The sequence below is a fragment of the Pleurodeles waltl genome, chromosome 7 (assembly GCF_031143425.1).
Source record: "Pleurodeles waltl isolate 20211129_DDA chromosome 7, aPleWal1.hap1.20221129, whole genome shotgun sequence".
Classification (NCBI taxonomy): Eukaryota; Metazoa; Chordata; class Amphibia; order Caudata; family Salamandridae; genus Pleurodeles; species Pleurodeles waltl.
Window position 1 is genome coordinate 578374645 of NC_090446.1, and position 12726 is coordinate 578387370.

General features: G+C 46.0%; 1 protein-coding gene across 1 annotated transcript in view; it reads right to left on the reverse strand.

Annotated features, from left to right (window-relative positions):
- The window catches only part of SRCAP (Snf2 related CREBBP activator protein), a 1275580-nt gene that overhangs the window by 614892 nt on the left and 647962 nt on the right, over positions 1-12726 (reverse strand). The window contains exons 15-17 of the mRNA XM_069201690.1: positions 12003-12172; positions 6581-6773; positions 6185-6321 (exon numbers count right to left, since the gene is read on the reverse strand). Of these exons, the coding sequence (XP_069057791.1) occupies positions 6185-6321; positions 6581-6773; positions 12003-12172 (500 nt within the window). The remainder of the gene's footprint in view (positions 1-6184; positions 6322-6580; positions 6774-12002; positions 12173-12726) is intronic.

Sequence of the window (12726 nt, forward strand, 5' to 3'; positions counted from 1 at the left end):
AGATCTGTTCACTTTTCTGGTTACACAAGCCCTCTCAAAAGCTGTGAACCATTTGGTGATGTCATCACCATCTTCATATTTAGTTACAATCCCTTTGGGGATTTTCAACATGTCAGGAGAATCTCTGACCCTATTTATGTTGCTGCCACCATTGATGGGTCCTAGGCCCATCTCTTGTCTTTCCCTCTCTATGGCTAGGATCTGTCTTTCCAAAGCCAATCTTTTGGCCATCCTGGCTAACTGGATGTCCTCTTCACTGGGGCTATCCTCAGTGATTTCAGAGGTGTTGGTCTCTCCTGTGAGGGAACCAGCATCTCTGACTATTATTTTTGGAGTCAGGGTTTGAGGGACCCTGTTCTCCCTAGATAGGATTGGTAGGGGGGAATTGTCCTCCAAGTCACTATCCTCTTCCTCTGAGTTGCCACCCTCAGAGGGGTTGGCCTTTTCAAACTCTGCCAAAAGCTCCTGGAGCTGTATTTTGGTAGGTTTGGGGCCCATTGTTATTTTCTTTATTTTACAGAGTGACCTTAGCTCCCTCATCGTAAGATGGAGGTAAGGTGTGGTGTCGAGTTCCACCACAGTCACATCTGTGCTAGACATTTTGCTTCTAAAAGTTGGAATACTTTTTAAGAATCTACAACTGGTTCTAGAATCTAATTCAAACTTTTACAAACTTTTAAACTCTAAAAGAAATGCTAAACAGGATCTATCACAAGGCCCTAGCAGGTCTTTTAAGAATTTAGAAAACTTTTCAAATTGCAAAAATCAATTTCTAATGACAATTTTGGAATTTGTCGTGTGATCAGGTATTGGCTGAGTAGTCCAGCAAATGCAAAGTCTTGTACCCCACCGCTGATCCACCAATGTAGGAAGTTGGCTCTGTATGTGCTATTTCAAAGTAAGGAATAGCATGCACAGAGTCCAAGGGTTCCCCTTAGAGGTAAAATAGTGGTAAAAATAGATAATACTAATGCTCTATTTTGTGGTAGTGTGGTCGAGCAGTAGGCTTATCCAAGGAGTAGTGTTAAGCATTTGTTGCACATACACATAGACAATAAATGAGGTACACACACTCAGAGACAAATCCAGCCAATAGGTTTTTGTATAGAAAAATATCTTTTCTTAGTTTATTTTAAGACCCACAGGTTCAAATTCTACATGTAATATCTCATTCGAAAGGTATTGCAGGTAAGTACTTTAGGAACTTTAAATCATAAAAATTGCATGTATACTTTTCAAGTTATTGACAAATAGCTGTTTTAAAAGTGGACACTTAGTGCAATTTTCACAGTTCCTAGGGGAGGTAAGTTTTTGTTAGTTTTACCAGGTAAGTAAGACACTTACAGGGTTCAAGTCTTGGTCCAAGGTAGCCCACCGTTGGGGGTTCAGAGCAACCCCAAAGTCACCACACCAGCAGCTCAGGGCCGGTCAGGTGCAGAGTTCAAAGTGGTGCCCAAAACACATAGGCTAGAATGGAGAGAAGGGGGTGCCCCGGTTCCGGTCTGCTTGCAGGTAAGTACCCGCGTCTTCGGAGGGCAGACCAGGGGGGTTTTGTAGGGCACCGGGGGGGACACAAGTCCACACAGAAATTTCACCCTCAGCAGCGCGGGGGCGGCCGGGTGCAGTGTAGAAACAGGCATCGGGTTCGCAATGTTAGTCTATGAGAGATCTCGGGATCTCTTCAGCGCTGCAGGCAGGCAAGGGGGGGATTCCTCGGGGAAACCTCCACTTGGGCAAGGGAGAGGGACTCCTGGGGTCACTTCTCCAGTGAAAGTCCGGTCCTTCAGGTCCTGGGGGCTGCGGGTGCAGGGTCTCTCCCAGGCGTCGGGACTTTGGATTCAAAGAGTCGCGGTCAGGGGAAGCCTCGGGATTCCCTCTGCAGGCGGCGCTGTGGGGGCTCAGGGGGGACAGGTTTTGGTACTCACAGTATCAGAGTAGTCCTGGGGTCCCTCCTGAGGTGTTGGATCTCCACCAGCCGAGTCGGGGTCGCCGGGTGCAGTGTTGCAAGTCTCACGCTTCTTGCGGGGGGCTTGCAGGGTTCTTTCAAGGCTGCTGGAAACAAAGTTGCAGCCTTTCTTGGAGCAGGTCCGCTGTCCTCGGGAGTTTCTTGTCTTTTCGAAGCAGGGGCAGTCCTCAGAGGATGTCGAGGTCGCTGGTCCCTTTGGAAGGCGTCGCTGGAGCAGGATCTTTGGAAGGCAGGAGAACGGCCGGTGAGTTTCTGGAGCCAAGGCAGTTGTCGTCTTCTGGTCTTCCTCTGCAGGGGTTTTCAGCTAGGCAGTCCTTCTTCTTGTAGTTGCAGGAATCTAATCTTCTAGGGTTCAGGGTAGCCCTTAAATACTAAATTTAAGGGCGTGTTTAGGTCTGGGGGGTTAGTAGCCAATGGCTACTAGCCCTGAGGGTGGGTACACCCTCTTTGTGCCTCCTCCCAAGGGGAGGGGGTCACAATCCTAACCCTATTGGGGGAATCCTCCATCTGCAAGATGGAGGATTTCTAAAAGTCAGAGTCACCTCAGCTCAGGACACCTTAGGGGCTGTCCTGACTGGCCAGTGACTCCTCCTTGTTACTTTCTTTGTTCCCTCCAGCCTTGCCGCCAAAAGTGGGGGCCGTGGCCGGAGGGGGCGGGCAACTCCACTAAGCTGGAGTGCCCTGCTGGGCTGTGACACAGGGGGGAGCCTTTGAGGCTCACCGCCAGGTGTCACAGTTCCTGCCTGGGGGAGGTGTTAGCATCTCCACCCAGTGCAGGCTTTGTTACTGGCCTCAGAGTGACAAAGGCACTCTCCCCATGGGGCCAGCAACATGTCTCTGGTGTGGCAGGCTGCTGGAACTAGTCAGCCTACACAGACAGTCGGTTAAGTTTCAGGGGGCACCTCTAAGGTGCCCTCTGGGGTGTATTTTGCAATAAAATGTACACTGGCATCAGTGTGCATTTATTGTGCTGAGAAGTTTGATACCAAACTTCCCAGTTTTCAGTGTAGCCATTATGGTGCTGTGGAGTTCGTGTTTGACAAACTCCCAGACCATATACTCTTATGGCTACCCTGCACTTACAATGTCTAAGGTTTTGTTTAGACACTGTAGGGGTACCATGCTCATGCACTGGTACCCTCACCTATGGTATAGTGCACCCTGCCTTAGGGCTGTAAGGCCTGCTAGAGGGGTGTCTTACCTATACTGCATAGGCAGTGAGAGGCTGGCATGGCACCCTGAGGGGAGTGCCATGTCGACTTACTCGTTTTGTCCTCACTAGCACACACAAGCTGGCAAGCAGTGTGTCTGTGCTGAGTGAGAGGTCTCCAGGGTGGCATAAGACATGCTGCAGCCCTTAGAGACCTTCCTTGGCATCAGGGCCCTTGGTACTAGAAGTACCAGTTACAAGGGACTTATCTGGATGCCAGGGTCTGCCAATTGTGGATACAAAAGTACAGGTTAGGGAAAGAACACTGGTGCTGGGGCCTGGTTAGCAGGCCTCAGCACACTTTCAATTGTAAACATAGCATCAGCAAAGGCAAAAAGTCAGGGGGCAACCATGCCAAGGAGGCATTTCCTTACACCATATCAGGGGTCGGTCCGCCCAAAGATGAGGCGCATGGCCTCACAGAATTCGTTAAGCTGGGTGGGGGTTGCTCCAGCTCCCGGAAACTCAGGGAAGTGCGGAGCTGACCCAGAAGCAGGCTCCGAGGACAGAGGCCTTGAGCGTCAACGCTCCTCCCGCGTTGCATCAGACGAGTGATGGGGTGTAGTCGAAGTGCGATGAGACCACTTCAACAACTCCTTTTTCTTACCTGCACCCAAAGAGTTTGAGGACAAGTGGTGATGGCTCCGCGCACTGTCTCAATACCATCCTCTCGAGCGAGACTGGGACCTACGCAGAGTCGAGCACCAGGTCGCCATGAGCCTGAGGGAACGCTCCTTCAAGGCCTTCGGGTGCATGGCTCAGCACTCGGATCATGACTTTGGGTTGAAGTCGCGGTCTAGACACCACACACAAACCTGATGCGGATCAGTCACTGACCTCATGCGGTCACAGCCCTTGCACGGCTTGAACCCGGTCTTCAGGGACATCCTTAACGCACCAAAAACTTTAAGGAGACAAGGGTAGCTCTCTCCTGATCAGCGCATGGCACGGAAAGAAAAGACCAGACGTCACTGCGCTGAGGCGGCATTTATGTACTACTCCTGATGTCATCACAGTGACTAAGACACCAACAAAGTCGACTGACACCACCTATCGACACACAAGGGTATTGCTCGAAGAAAAATCTCCGGATCCAGTCTGACGTCTGGCAGAAATTTGAGGGTAACGAATCTGCAACTATAAGTCTCTATCAGATATCCTAACCTAACAGTCAATTGATATGTAACCTTATTCGTAAAGCCACAGAGACCCCTTGAAGTAGTCATACGTGATTATTAATCTGATGAAGAGTTTTTCCACTGATGGGATTAAATCCTCAACATGAGGCACCAAAGGTTCCAGAGAAGACATTGGTGGTCCTAGAGCTGGCATGGGAACATCCAAAACCACGGGAGGGAAACAAAAATTATATGAGGTGGTGTATTTGCCCTGATGAACTATGAAAAACAACTTGCAGATGTCTAAACCAACACTAGGTGTCAGGAGTGTGTAAAGCATGTGTATCTACAGCCACACATGCAACAAACCTTTAACTACAATACAATAAAGAACAAGTATTTTCAATGCAACGGGTCTCGCATTTGTTTGAGTTAGAGCTATTAGCGTTGTAAAGCAAAAAAATAAAATAATCACAGCGCCATCGCGCTATGTAAAATGCAGCGCCATTTCGCTGCGTGGAAAATAAACAGATAAAGTAGTCCGGACTCCAGGCTGAAAACATCAAGCCTCGTATGTTTTTGGTACTTTACCGGTGCTGTGTAGGTGGGCTAAACACCGGAAAAGGCATGACGTATGCATGCCTTTTCACAAATGAAAGCAAGCTTATTTTAAAAGGCAAGCCCACGAACCAATGCAAGTGACTGACGTGGCATGGGCGTGATTTGAAGCCCAAAGAGATTACAGAATAGACGGAGCACTTGGTGCTCGCCCATAAATAAGAGGCACAGGAATAAGACACCATTGTCGCGAGGGCTCTCATTATCCTAATGAGGCTGCTGGAGTCGGTCAGCAATATCACCTCAATAGTGGAGAACTCAGTCCAATCCCACACCATGTAACAGCTGTCGGCCTAATCCGTTTCCGGCCAACTAGCAGCGCCTCATCTCTGCCCAAAAGCAAGGACTATTTAGGCAACCGGACATATGACAAGATGACTTTTCAGGGAATTCGTGGTGGATCATATCACATCCTTTTCTCTCAGTTACATTACTCTCACACATGCAAAGAAAGAAGCAGAAAATGGTTCAAAAAGATTTATTGAATCAGCTACGTCTTAGATACAATGTCATGAAATGCAAACATTAGAATGATTAAACATACTAGAAGCAAAATAATGACAAAGTGAAACACAGGAAAAGTCCCATCATACTGTCACCATGCACATTATATGCAAATCCTACCTAAGCTATGTTCAAGCAGAGCAGGATAAGCCCTAATCCGTCCTTTAGGATTCATCCCGGGAGACATCACGCCCCATACCCCAGATTGTCAGTTGCGAGGAAGTCTGTTGTCTATAGAGACACCATCTCATGTAGCCCAGGAAACCAGTGGGTTCAGCAGGCAGTTCTAACAAAATTAGACAGGATGCACTCGTGAACATCTGGCTGGAGCCTCCCTCTAACATGCATAGGAGAGTGAAATGTTTTATAATAAAACAGCTGATGTTCTGAGAAATGTCCCTAGGTAAGGATATGTGTTTTTCAGTGAATGTTAGAGACACAGCTTTGAAGAAAGCACAAAGTGAAAATAATGCTGTGCTAAAAAATTTGATGCTTTCCTAGGCGAGAAGACAACTAGATAAAGAAAAGAAAACACCACAACAGATGAGGCAAATTATAAAATAATAAAACGATGCAGAATAAAATGTTACTAGGCTAAGGGCACAAAGCATCAGGCCTAGTTGCTAAAATAAGGTGCCCAGAGACATCACTAAAATGGCTATACAACATTAGGAATGAGACATCAAAATAGCAGGTAGCAATAACAATCAATAGGAACAATGCTTTAATGCTCACTCTGGCTGTCCTACTTGACCATCAGTTACTTACGCAGCCTGCGCCATGAAGTCATCATAAAGGTAGCGCTGGCGCTTGGACAAGCGGCAATGGATTACATGCTCGTATTTTTTGGGCATTTGCTTCTCCACATCCACCTTCACCCTGCGCAAAAGGAATGGTCGCAACACCTGGAGAGAAAAAGAAAGTAACTCTCTAATTTCCGACTCTAAGGGTATAGTGAATCCTTGAAGCATCTTCCAATACCCACATTCCACACTTGTGCATCTTCAATCCCTGCAGGAAGAAATTGGCACGAGAATGGGCAATACTCTGCCCTTCTAGCCTGAATCAGAACAAACGAAACACTCAAGATTCATTCTTAAGCACCATTCTCACCCACATCCCTTAAGCCCTTCTTGTTTGGCGATTATATGCACTCTGGCTCACCTTGTGCAGACGTTTTATCAGCCCTTCGTTGTACTCCTGGCTTCCTTCTATCATCCCAGTGAGGGGGTTGGAAAACCACTCCTTGAATTCACGGTGGGACTGGAAAACATGTGGCATCAGGAAGTGCATCAGAGACCAGAGCTCCATGAGGCTGTTTTGTAAAGGAGTTCCAGTCAGCAGCAGTCGTCTCTGACTAAAGATAAAGGTAGATCAATGAAAATCTGTATTTCAATTTGTAAACTGTAAGTAACAAAGTTGATTCCTCCCAACAAAATTCTGCACAGTAACAAACTATGAAAGGTTAAGTTTGCTTTAAAGTAATTTCAACTTCTCTCCAGCACATGTCACTGCTCACTCATGGAGACATTCTGCTATACTATAACGGACATTTAGGGATATTTCTTGAGACCAGGGATGCCTTGAGTCACTAATGTTGCCAGTTCTTTAACATACCATACCCAGTTCAATAATACAACTAGACATTTTCACTTACACACATCAAACAGTAAATCAGTTTCACCAGAACTTTATAGTGGTTCCTGGGGCAGGTAGAGTTGTTACTGCTTCACAACAGATATAGTGGCAAAAGAGGGAAAAGTTACTTACCTGTAATCCTTGTTCTCTTCTAGGTATTCTCCTCATAGTCATAAGGACTAAAGAGTCACACCCACATGAGGGAATCCTGGAGCACTTATACACACACACACACCTATATGAAAATGTCACTTACCCAGTGTACATCTGTTTGTGGCATGTTCCACTGCAGATTCACAAGCTGTGCATTATCCTGCCATCTAGTGATGGGTTCAGAGTGTTACAAGTTGTTTTTCTTCGAAGAAGTGTTTTCGAGTCACAGGATTGAGTGACTCCTCCTCTTCGGTACCATTACGCATGGGCATCAACTCCATTGTTAGATTGTTTTCCCGCAGAGGGTAAAGGAAGGAGTGAGAGTATATAGGTACAAAGTAAGAGAAGTCCATGCTAATGTTAATGTATATACATATGTACAAATGTTTGTAACTTAAACGACTACAGGCTTCCGGGGAGGAGGGAGGGTAAATGTGAGTCTGCAGCGGAACATGCCATGAACAGATGTACAGTATTAATTGTAAATCTTGAACCTGTGGTTCTTAAAATAAACCAAGAAAATATATTTTTCAATATAAAAACCTACTGGCCTGGAGTAAGTCTTTGAGTGTGTGTTCCTCATTATTTGCCTGTGTGTGTACAACAAATGCTTAACACTACCCTCTGATAAGCCTACTGCTCGACCACACTACCACAAAATAGAGCATTAGTATTAGCTAATTTTGGCACTATCTTATATACAGAGCCAACTTCCTACAATATGGAACCAAAATATTGAGGATCCTAGAAGGATCTCCAAGATGAAGTACTTAGGTATTAGAATAACGTAGGATGTGGGAAAGTTAGCAGAAAGAAATCTGGAGAAGGTGGCCGGTGAGGTCGGGGCTCTTCTGAAAAAATGGGGTAATCTGCCACTTACCATATATGGGCCTGTTAACTTAGTAAAGATCTCCATCCTGCCGAAAATTACTTTTCTATTTCATGACATCCCCCTAAATGTTGATTCTGATAAGCCTACTGCTCGACCACACTAACACAAAATAGAGCATTAGTATTATCTAATTTTGCCACTATCTACCTCTAAGGGGAACCCTTGGAGTCTGTGCACACTCTCACTTTGAGATAGATATATTGTAGGAAGTTGGCTCTGTATATGCTATGTATCTAGCTGGATAATGTCACTTACCCAGTGGACAACTGTTCGTGGCATGTAGTGCTCCAGATCCACATGCTTTGCATAAGTCTGCCATCTAGTGCTGGGTTTAGAGAGTAAAGAGTTGTTTTTCTTCTATGAAGTTTTTTCGAGTCACGAGATCGAGTGACTCCTCCTCTCGGTGACAGTGCGCATGGGCATCAACTCCTTTGTTAGATTGTTTTCCCGCAAAGGGGGGTGAGGTAAGGAATGAAGAAATGTATATGTACATATCTATAAATATAGTAAGAAAAGAAGAAGATGTCCATGCAATGTATACACATAATTATATATTTTTTAAAGTACTACAACGGCTATAGGCTTTCAGGAATGAGGGAGGGCGCATGTGAATCTGCAGGACTACATGCCACAAACAGATGTCCACTGGGAAAGTGACATTTTCCGTTCAATGACATGCTGTAGGAAGCTGGCTATGTATATAATATATCATAGTGAGATATAGTGTGCACAGAGTCCAGGGGTTCCTCAGAGGCTTGACAGTGGCTAAAGTAGATAATACTAATCTTCTATGGTCGAGCAGTTAGGCTTATCAGAGGGTAGTGTTAGGCATTTGTTGTACACACACAAGCAATAGAAGAAAAACACCCTATGACGTACGACCAATAGGATTGTATATAGAAAAATCTTATGTTAATTTATTTTTAGAACAAGATTCAGTTTGCAGGTAAGTAAATACAATGAAAGGTACTTTACATAAATATGATCAGTACTTTGAATGGAATCAACACTGTATAGTTTTAAGGAAATGCCTCCTTGGCATGGTTATCCCCTGACTCTTTGCCTTTGCTGATGCCAAGTTATGATTTGAAAGTGTGCTGAGGCCTGCTAACAGGCCCCAGCACCAGTGTTCTTTCCCTAACCTGTACCTTTGCTTCCACAATTGGCACACCCTGGCATCCAGGTAAGTCCCTTCTAACTGGTACCCCTGGAACCAAGGGCCCTGATGTTAGAGAAGGTCTCTAAGGGCTGCAGCATGTCTTATGCCACCCTGGGGACCCCTCACTAAGCACATACACACTGCCTCACAGCTTGAGTGCGCTGGTGGGGAGAAAATGACTAAGTCGACATGGCACTCCCCTCAGAGTGCCATGCCAAACCTCACACTGCCTGTGGCATAGGTAAGTCACCCCTCTAGCAGGCCGTACAGCCCTAAGGCAGGGTGCACTATACCACAGGTGAGGGCATATGTGCATGAGCACTACGCCCCTACAGTGTCTAAGCAAAACCTTAGACATTGTAAGTGCAGGGTAGCCATAAGAGTATATGGTCTGGGTGTTTGTCAAACACGAACTCCACAGTTCCATAATGGCTACACTGAAAACTGGGAAGTTTGGTATCAAACGCCTCAGCAAACTAAACGCACACTGATGCCAGTGTGCAATTTATTATAACATGCACCCAGAGGGCATCTTAGAGATGCCCCTGGAATACCAATCCGACTACAAGTGTGGGGCTGACCAGTTTCTGCCAGCCTGCCACAACCAGACGAGTTGCTGGCCACATGGGGAAAGTGCCTTTGTCACTCTGTGGCCAGGAACAAAGCATGCACTGGGTGAAGGTGCTTCACACCTCCCCCTGCAGGAATTTTAACCCCTGGCGGTGAGCCTCAAAGGCTCACCCCTTTTGTTACAGCAACCCAGGGCATCCCAGCTAGTGGAGATGCCCGCCCCTACGGCCACTCCCCCCACTTATGGCGGCAAGGCTGGAGGAGATAATGAGAAAAACAAGGAGTCACCACCCACCAGTCAGGAAAGCCCCTAAGGTGCCCTGAGCTGAGGTGACCCCTGCCTTTAGAAATCCTCCATGTTAGTTTTGGAGGATTCCCCCAATAGGATTATGGATGTGCCCCCTCCCCACAGGGAGGAGGCACAAAGAAGGTGTAGCTCCCTCCAGGACAGTAGCCATTGGCTACTGCCCCCCAGACATAAACACACCCCTAAATCTAGTATTTAGGGGCACCCCAGAACCCAGGAAATCTGATTCCTGCAACCTGAACAGAGAAGGACTACTGACCTACAAGCCTGCAGAAACAACGGACGACAACTGCTTTGGCCCCAGCCCTACCGGCACATCTCCAGAGTCGAAAACCTGCAACCAGCGACGCATCAAACAGGGACCAGCGACCTCTGAAGCCTCAGAGCACTGCCCTGACACCCAGGACCCAGAAACTCCCTTGAGCACCGGCTCTGCTAAAAAACAGCTACATCTTTGCAACAAAGAAGCAACTTCCAAAGAACTTGCTCTTCCCGCCGGAAGCGTGAGACTTCATACTCTGCACCTGACACCCCCGGCTCAAGATCCAGAGAACCAACACCACAGGCAGGACCCTGTGAGTAGCCCGAGACAACCCCCATGGACCCCCACAGCAACGTGTGCAGAGAGAATCCAGAGGCTCCCCCTGACTGCAACTGTCTGTAACAAGGGACCTGACGCCTGGACCAAGCACTGCACCCGCAGCCCCCAGGACCTGAAGGAACCTCATTTATTGCCTGTGTGTGTACACAACAAATGCTTAACACTACCCTCAGATAAGCCTACTGCTCGACCACACTACCACAAAATAGAGCATTAGAATTATCTAATTTTGCCACTATCTTACCTCTAAGGGGAACCCTTGGACTCTGTGCACACTACCTCTCACTTTGAGATAGTATATACAGAGCCAACTTCCTACGTGGGTGGTTTGCAAAAATTCCAGCGATTTACTCCTGCTTTCCTGGTCGCTGTGCGGTACTGTGTTACTTACCTCTGTAATTTCCTAGTATTTCCTGCTCCCCTCTACACATTCCACTTACTAGGTGGGGGGGTGGGGTAGGGGTGTCTGTGCTGCACCGCATTCAATCTTTTTGGTATATAGTTCGGGCTCCCCTAGGGACCACTATTGTCTACATTGTTTTCCATTGCTTTCTATGCTTATTTCTGATCACTAGAGTACATTTTTAGTTTGTTTACTTACCTCCTAATGAAGTATTGCCGTTTTAGTAATTTTGGAATAGTGTCACTAAAATAAAGTGCCTTTATTATTATAACACTGTGTGGTTTATTTCATGTGTTTAAGTGCTGTGTGAGTAAAAGTGGTATTGCATGATCTTTGAATGTCTTGTAGATAAGCCTTGGCTGCTCATCCACACCTACCTCTACAGAGCCTGACTTCTAGAAACTGACTACAATCTACTGATAAGGGAACCCAGACCTGGTATAAGGTGTAAGTACAATAGGTATCCACCACTCATCAGTCCAGCTTCCTACAAAGGGTCTAAAAAGGTCAGTCAAAAAGAGCATTTTGGGATGGGAAGGGAGGCTCCAAAATCGGGACTCTGCTTGGATAAGGACGATTAATAAGAAATGAAGATACGGATCTTCATTTGATGTTTTCTCCACAGTGTTACGAGATGAAGACACATTCCAGATCAAGAACCCTCATTGGAAAAGATTTAGAAGTCTTCAGAAATTAGTTTAAAAAAAAGAAAATAAACTACTCTAAAGCAAAGTGCACCGTCAGAAAATGTCAACATATGAAAACAAAACGGAACTTCTCTTAATAGTACTATTCATCACCCAATAAACCCCTGACATACATAAACACATGAACACAGCCGTACAGGATGTCCAATTACTCACCTGTTGAAACGAAGGAGTGACTGCCAGCGTTGGGACTTGAAATTCTTGATGTTCTGGGCCTCATCCAAGATAAGGTATTTCCAGTTCTTGCGTCGAAAAGCCTGATGGTCCTGCAACACCAGCTTGTAGGACGTGATGCAGACATGGAAAGCATTGGGCTTGGTCCATCCCTAGGAGAAGAGATCATGTATGAATTTAGAAAAGAAATAAGAGATCGCACGGTTCATTGTGGAAAGGAACTTAAAGAACAAGTTACTTACCTTCAGTAAGGCATTATTTGGTAGAGACAGATCAAACCACAGATTGTTTACTTTATAATCTTCCCAAAGCACAAACCAGGATCCGGAAACTTTGTCCATAGTACATCTTCACGTCAGTAGAGTGTTGCGTGACTCCACGTCAATGTCGTCTAGCGGATGGGACATCAGCGGAGTTCAAATAACTTCCTCACTGACGCGCCATCAGTTTCTTCCCTGACTATTTTCCGCATGCAAAACAGAGCCACACAGGGAAACTGCCTATTGTGAGTGTTCTTTGAACAAAAGACAAACTTGTCTCAAATAAACAATGAATTATTAATCCTAGGTGTTGATTTCCATAATGAAATCTTCTGAGACAAAAGAGGAACTCAGGTCACAGAGCGGGGAAGATAGGAGAGTCGTTAAGGAGTCTGCGGCTAGATCCAGTCTCTACCAGTTAATGCATTACCGAAAGTAAGTAATTT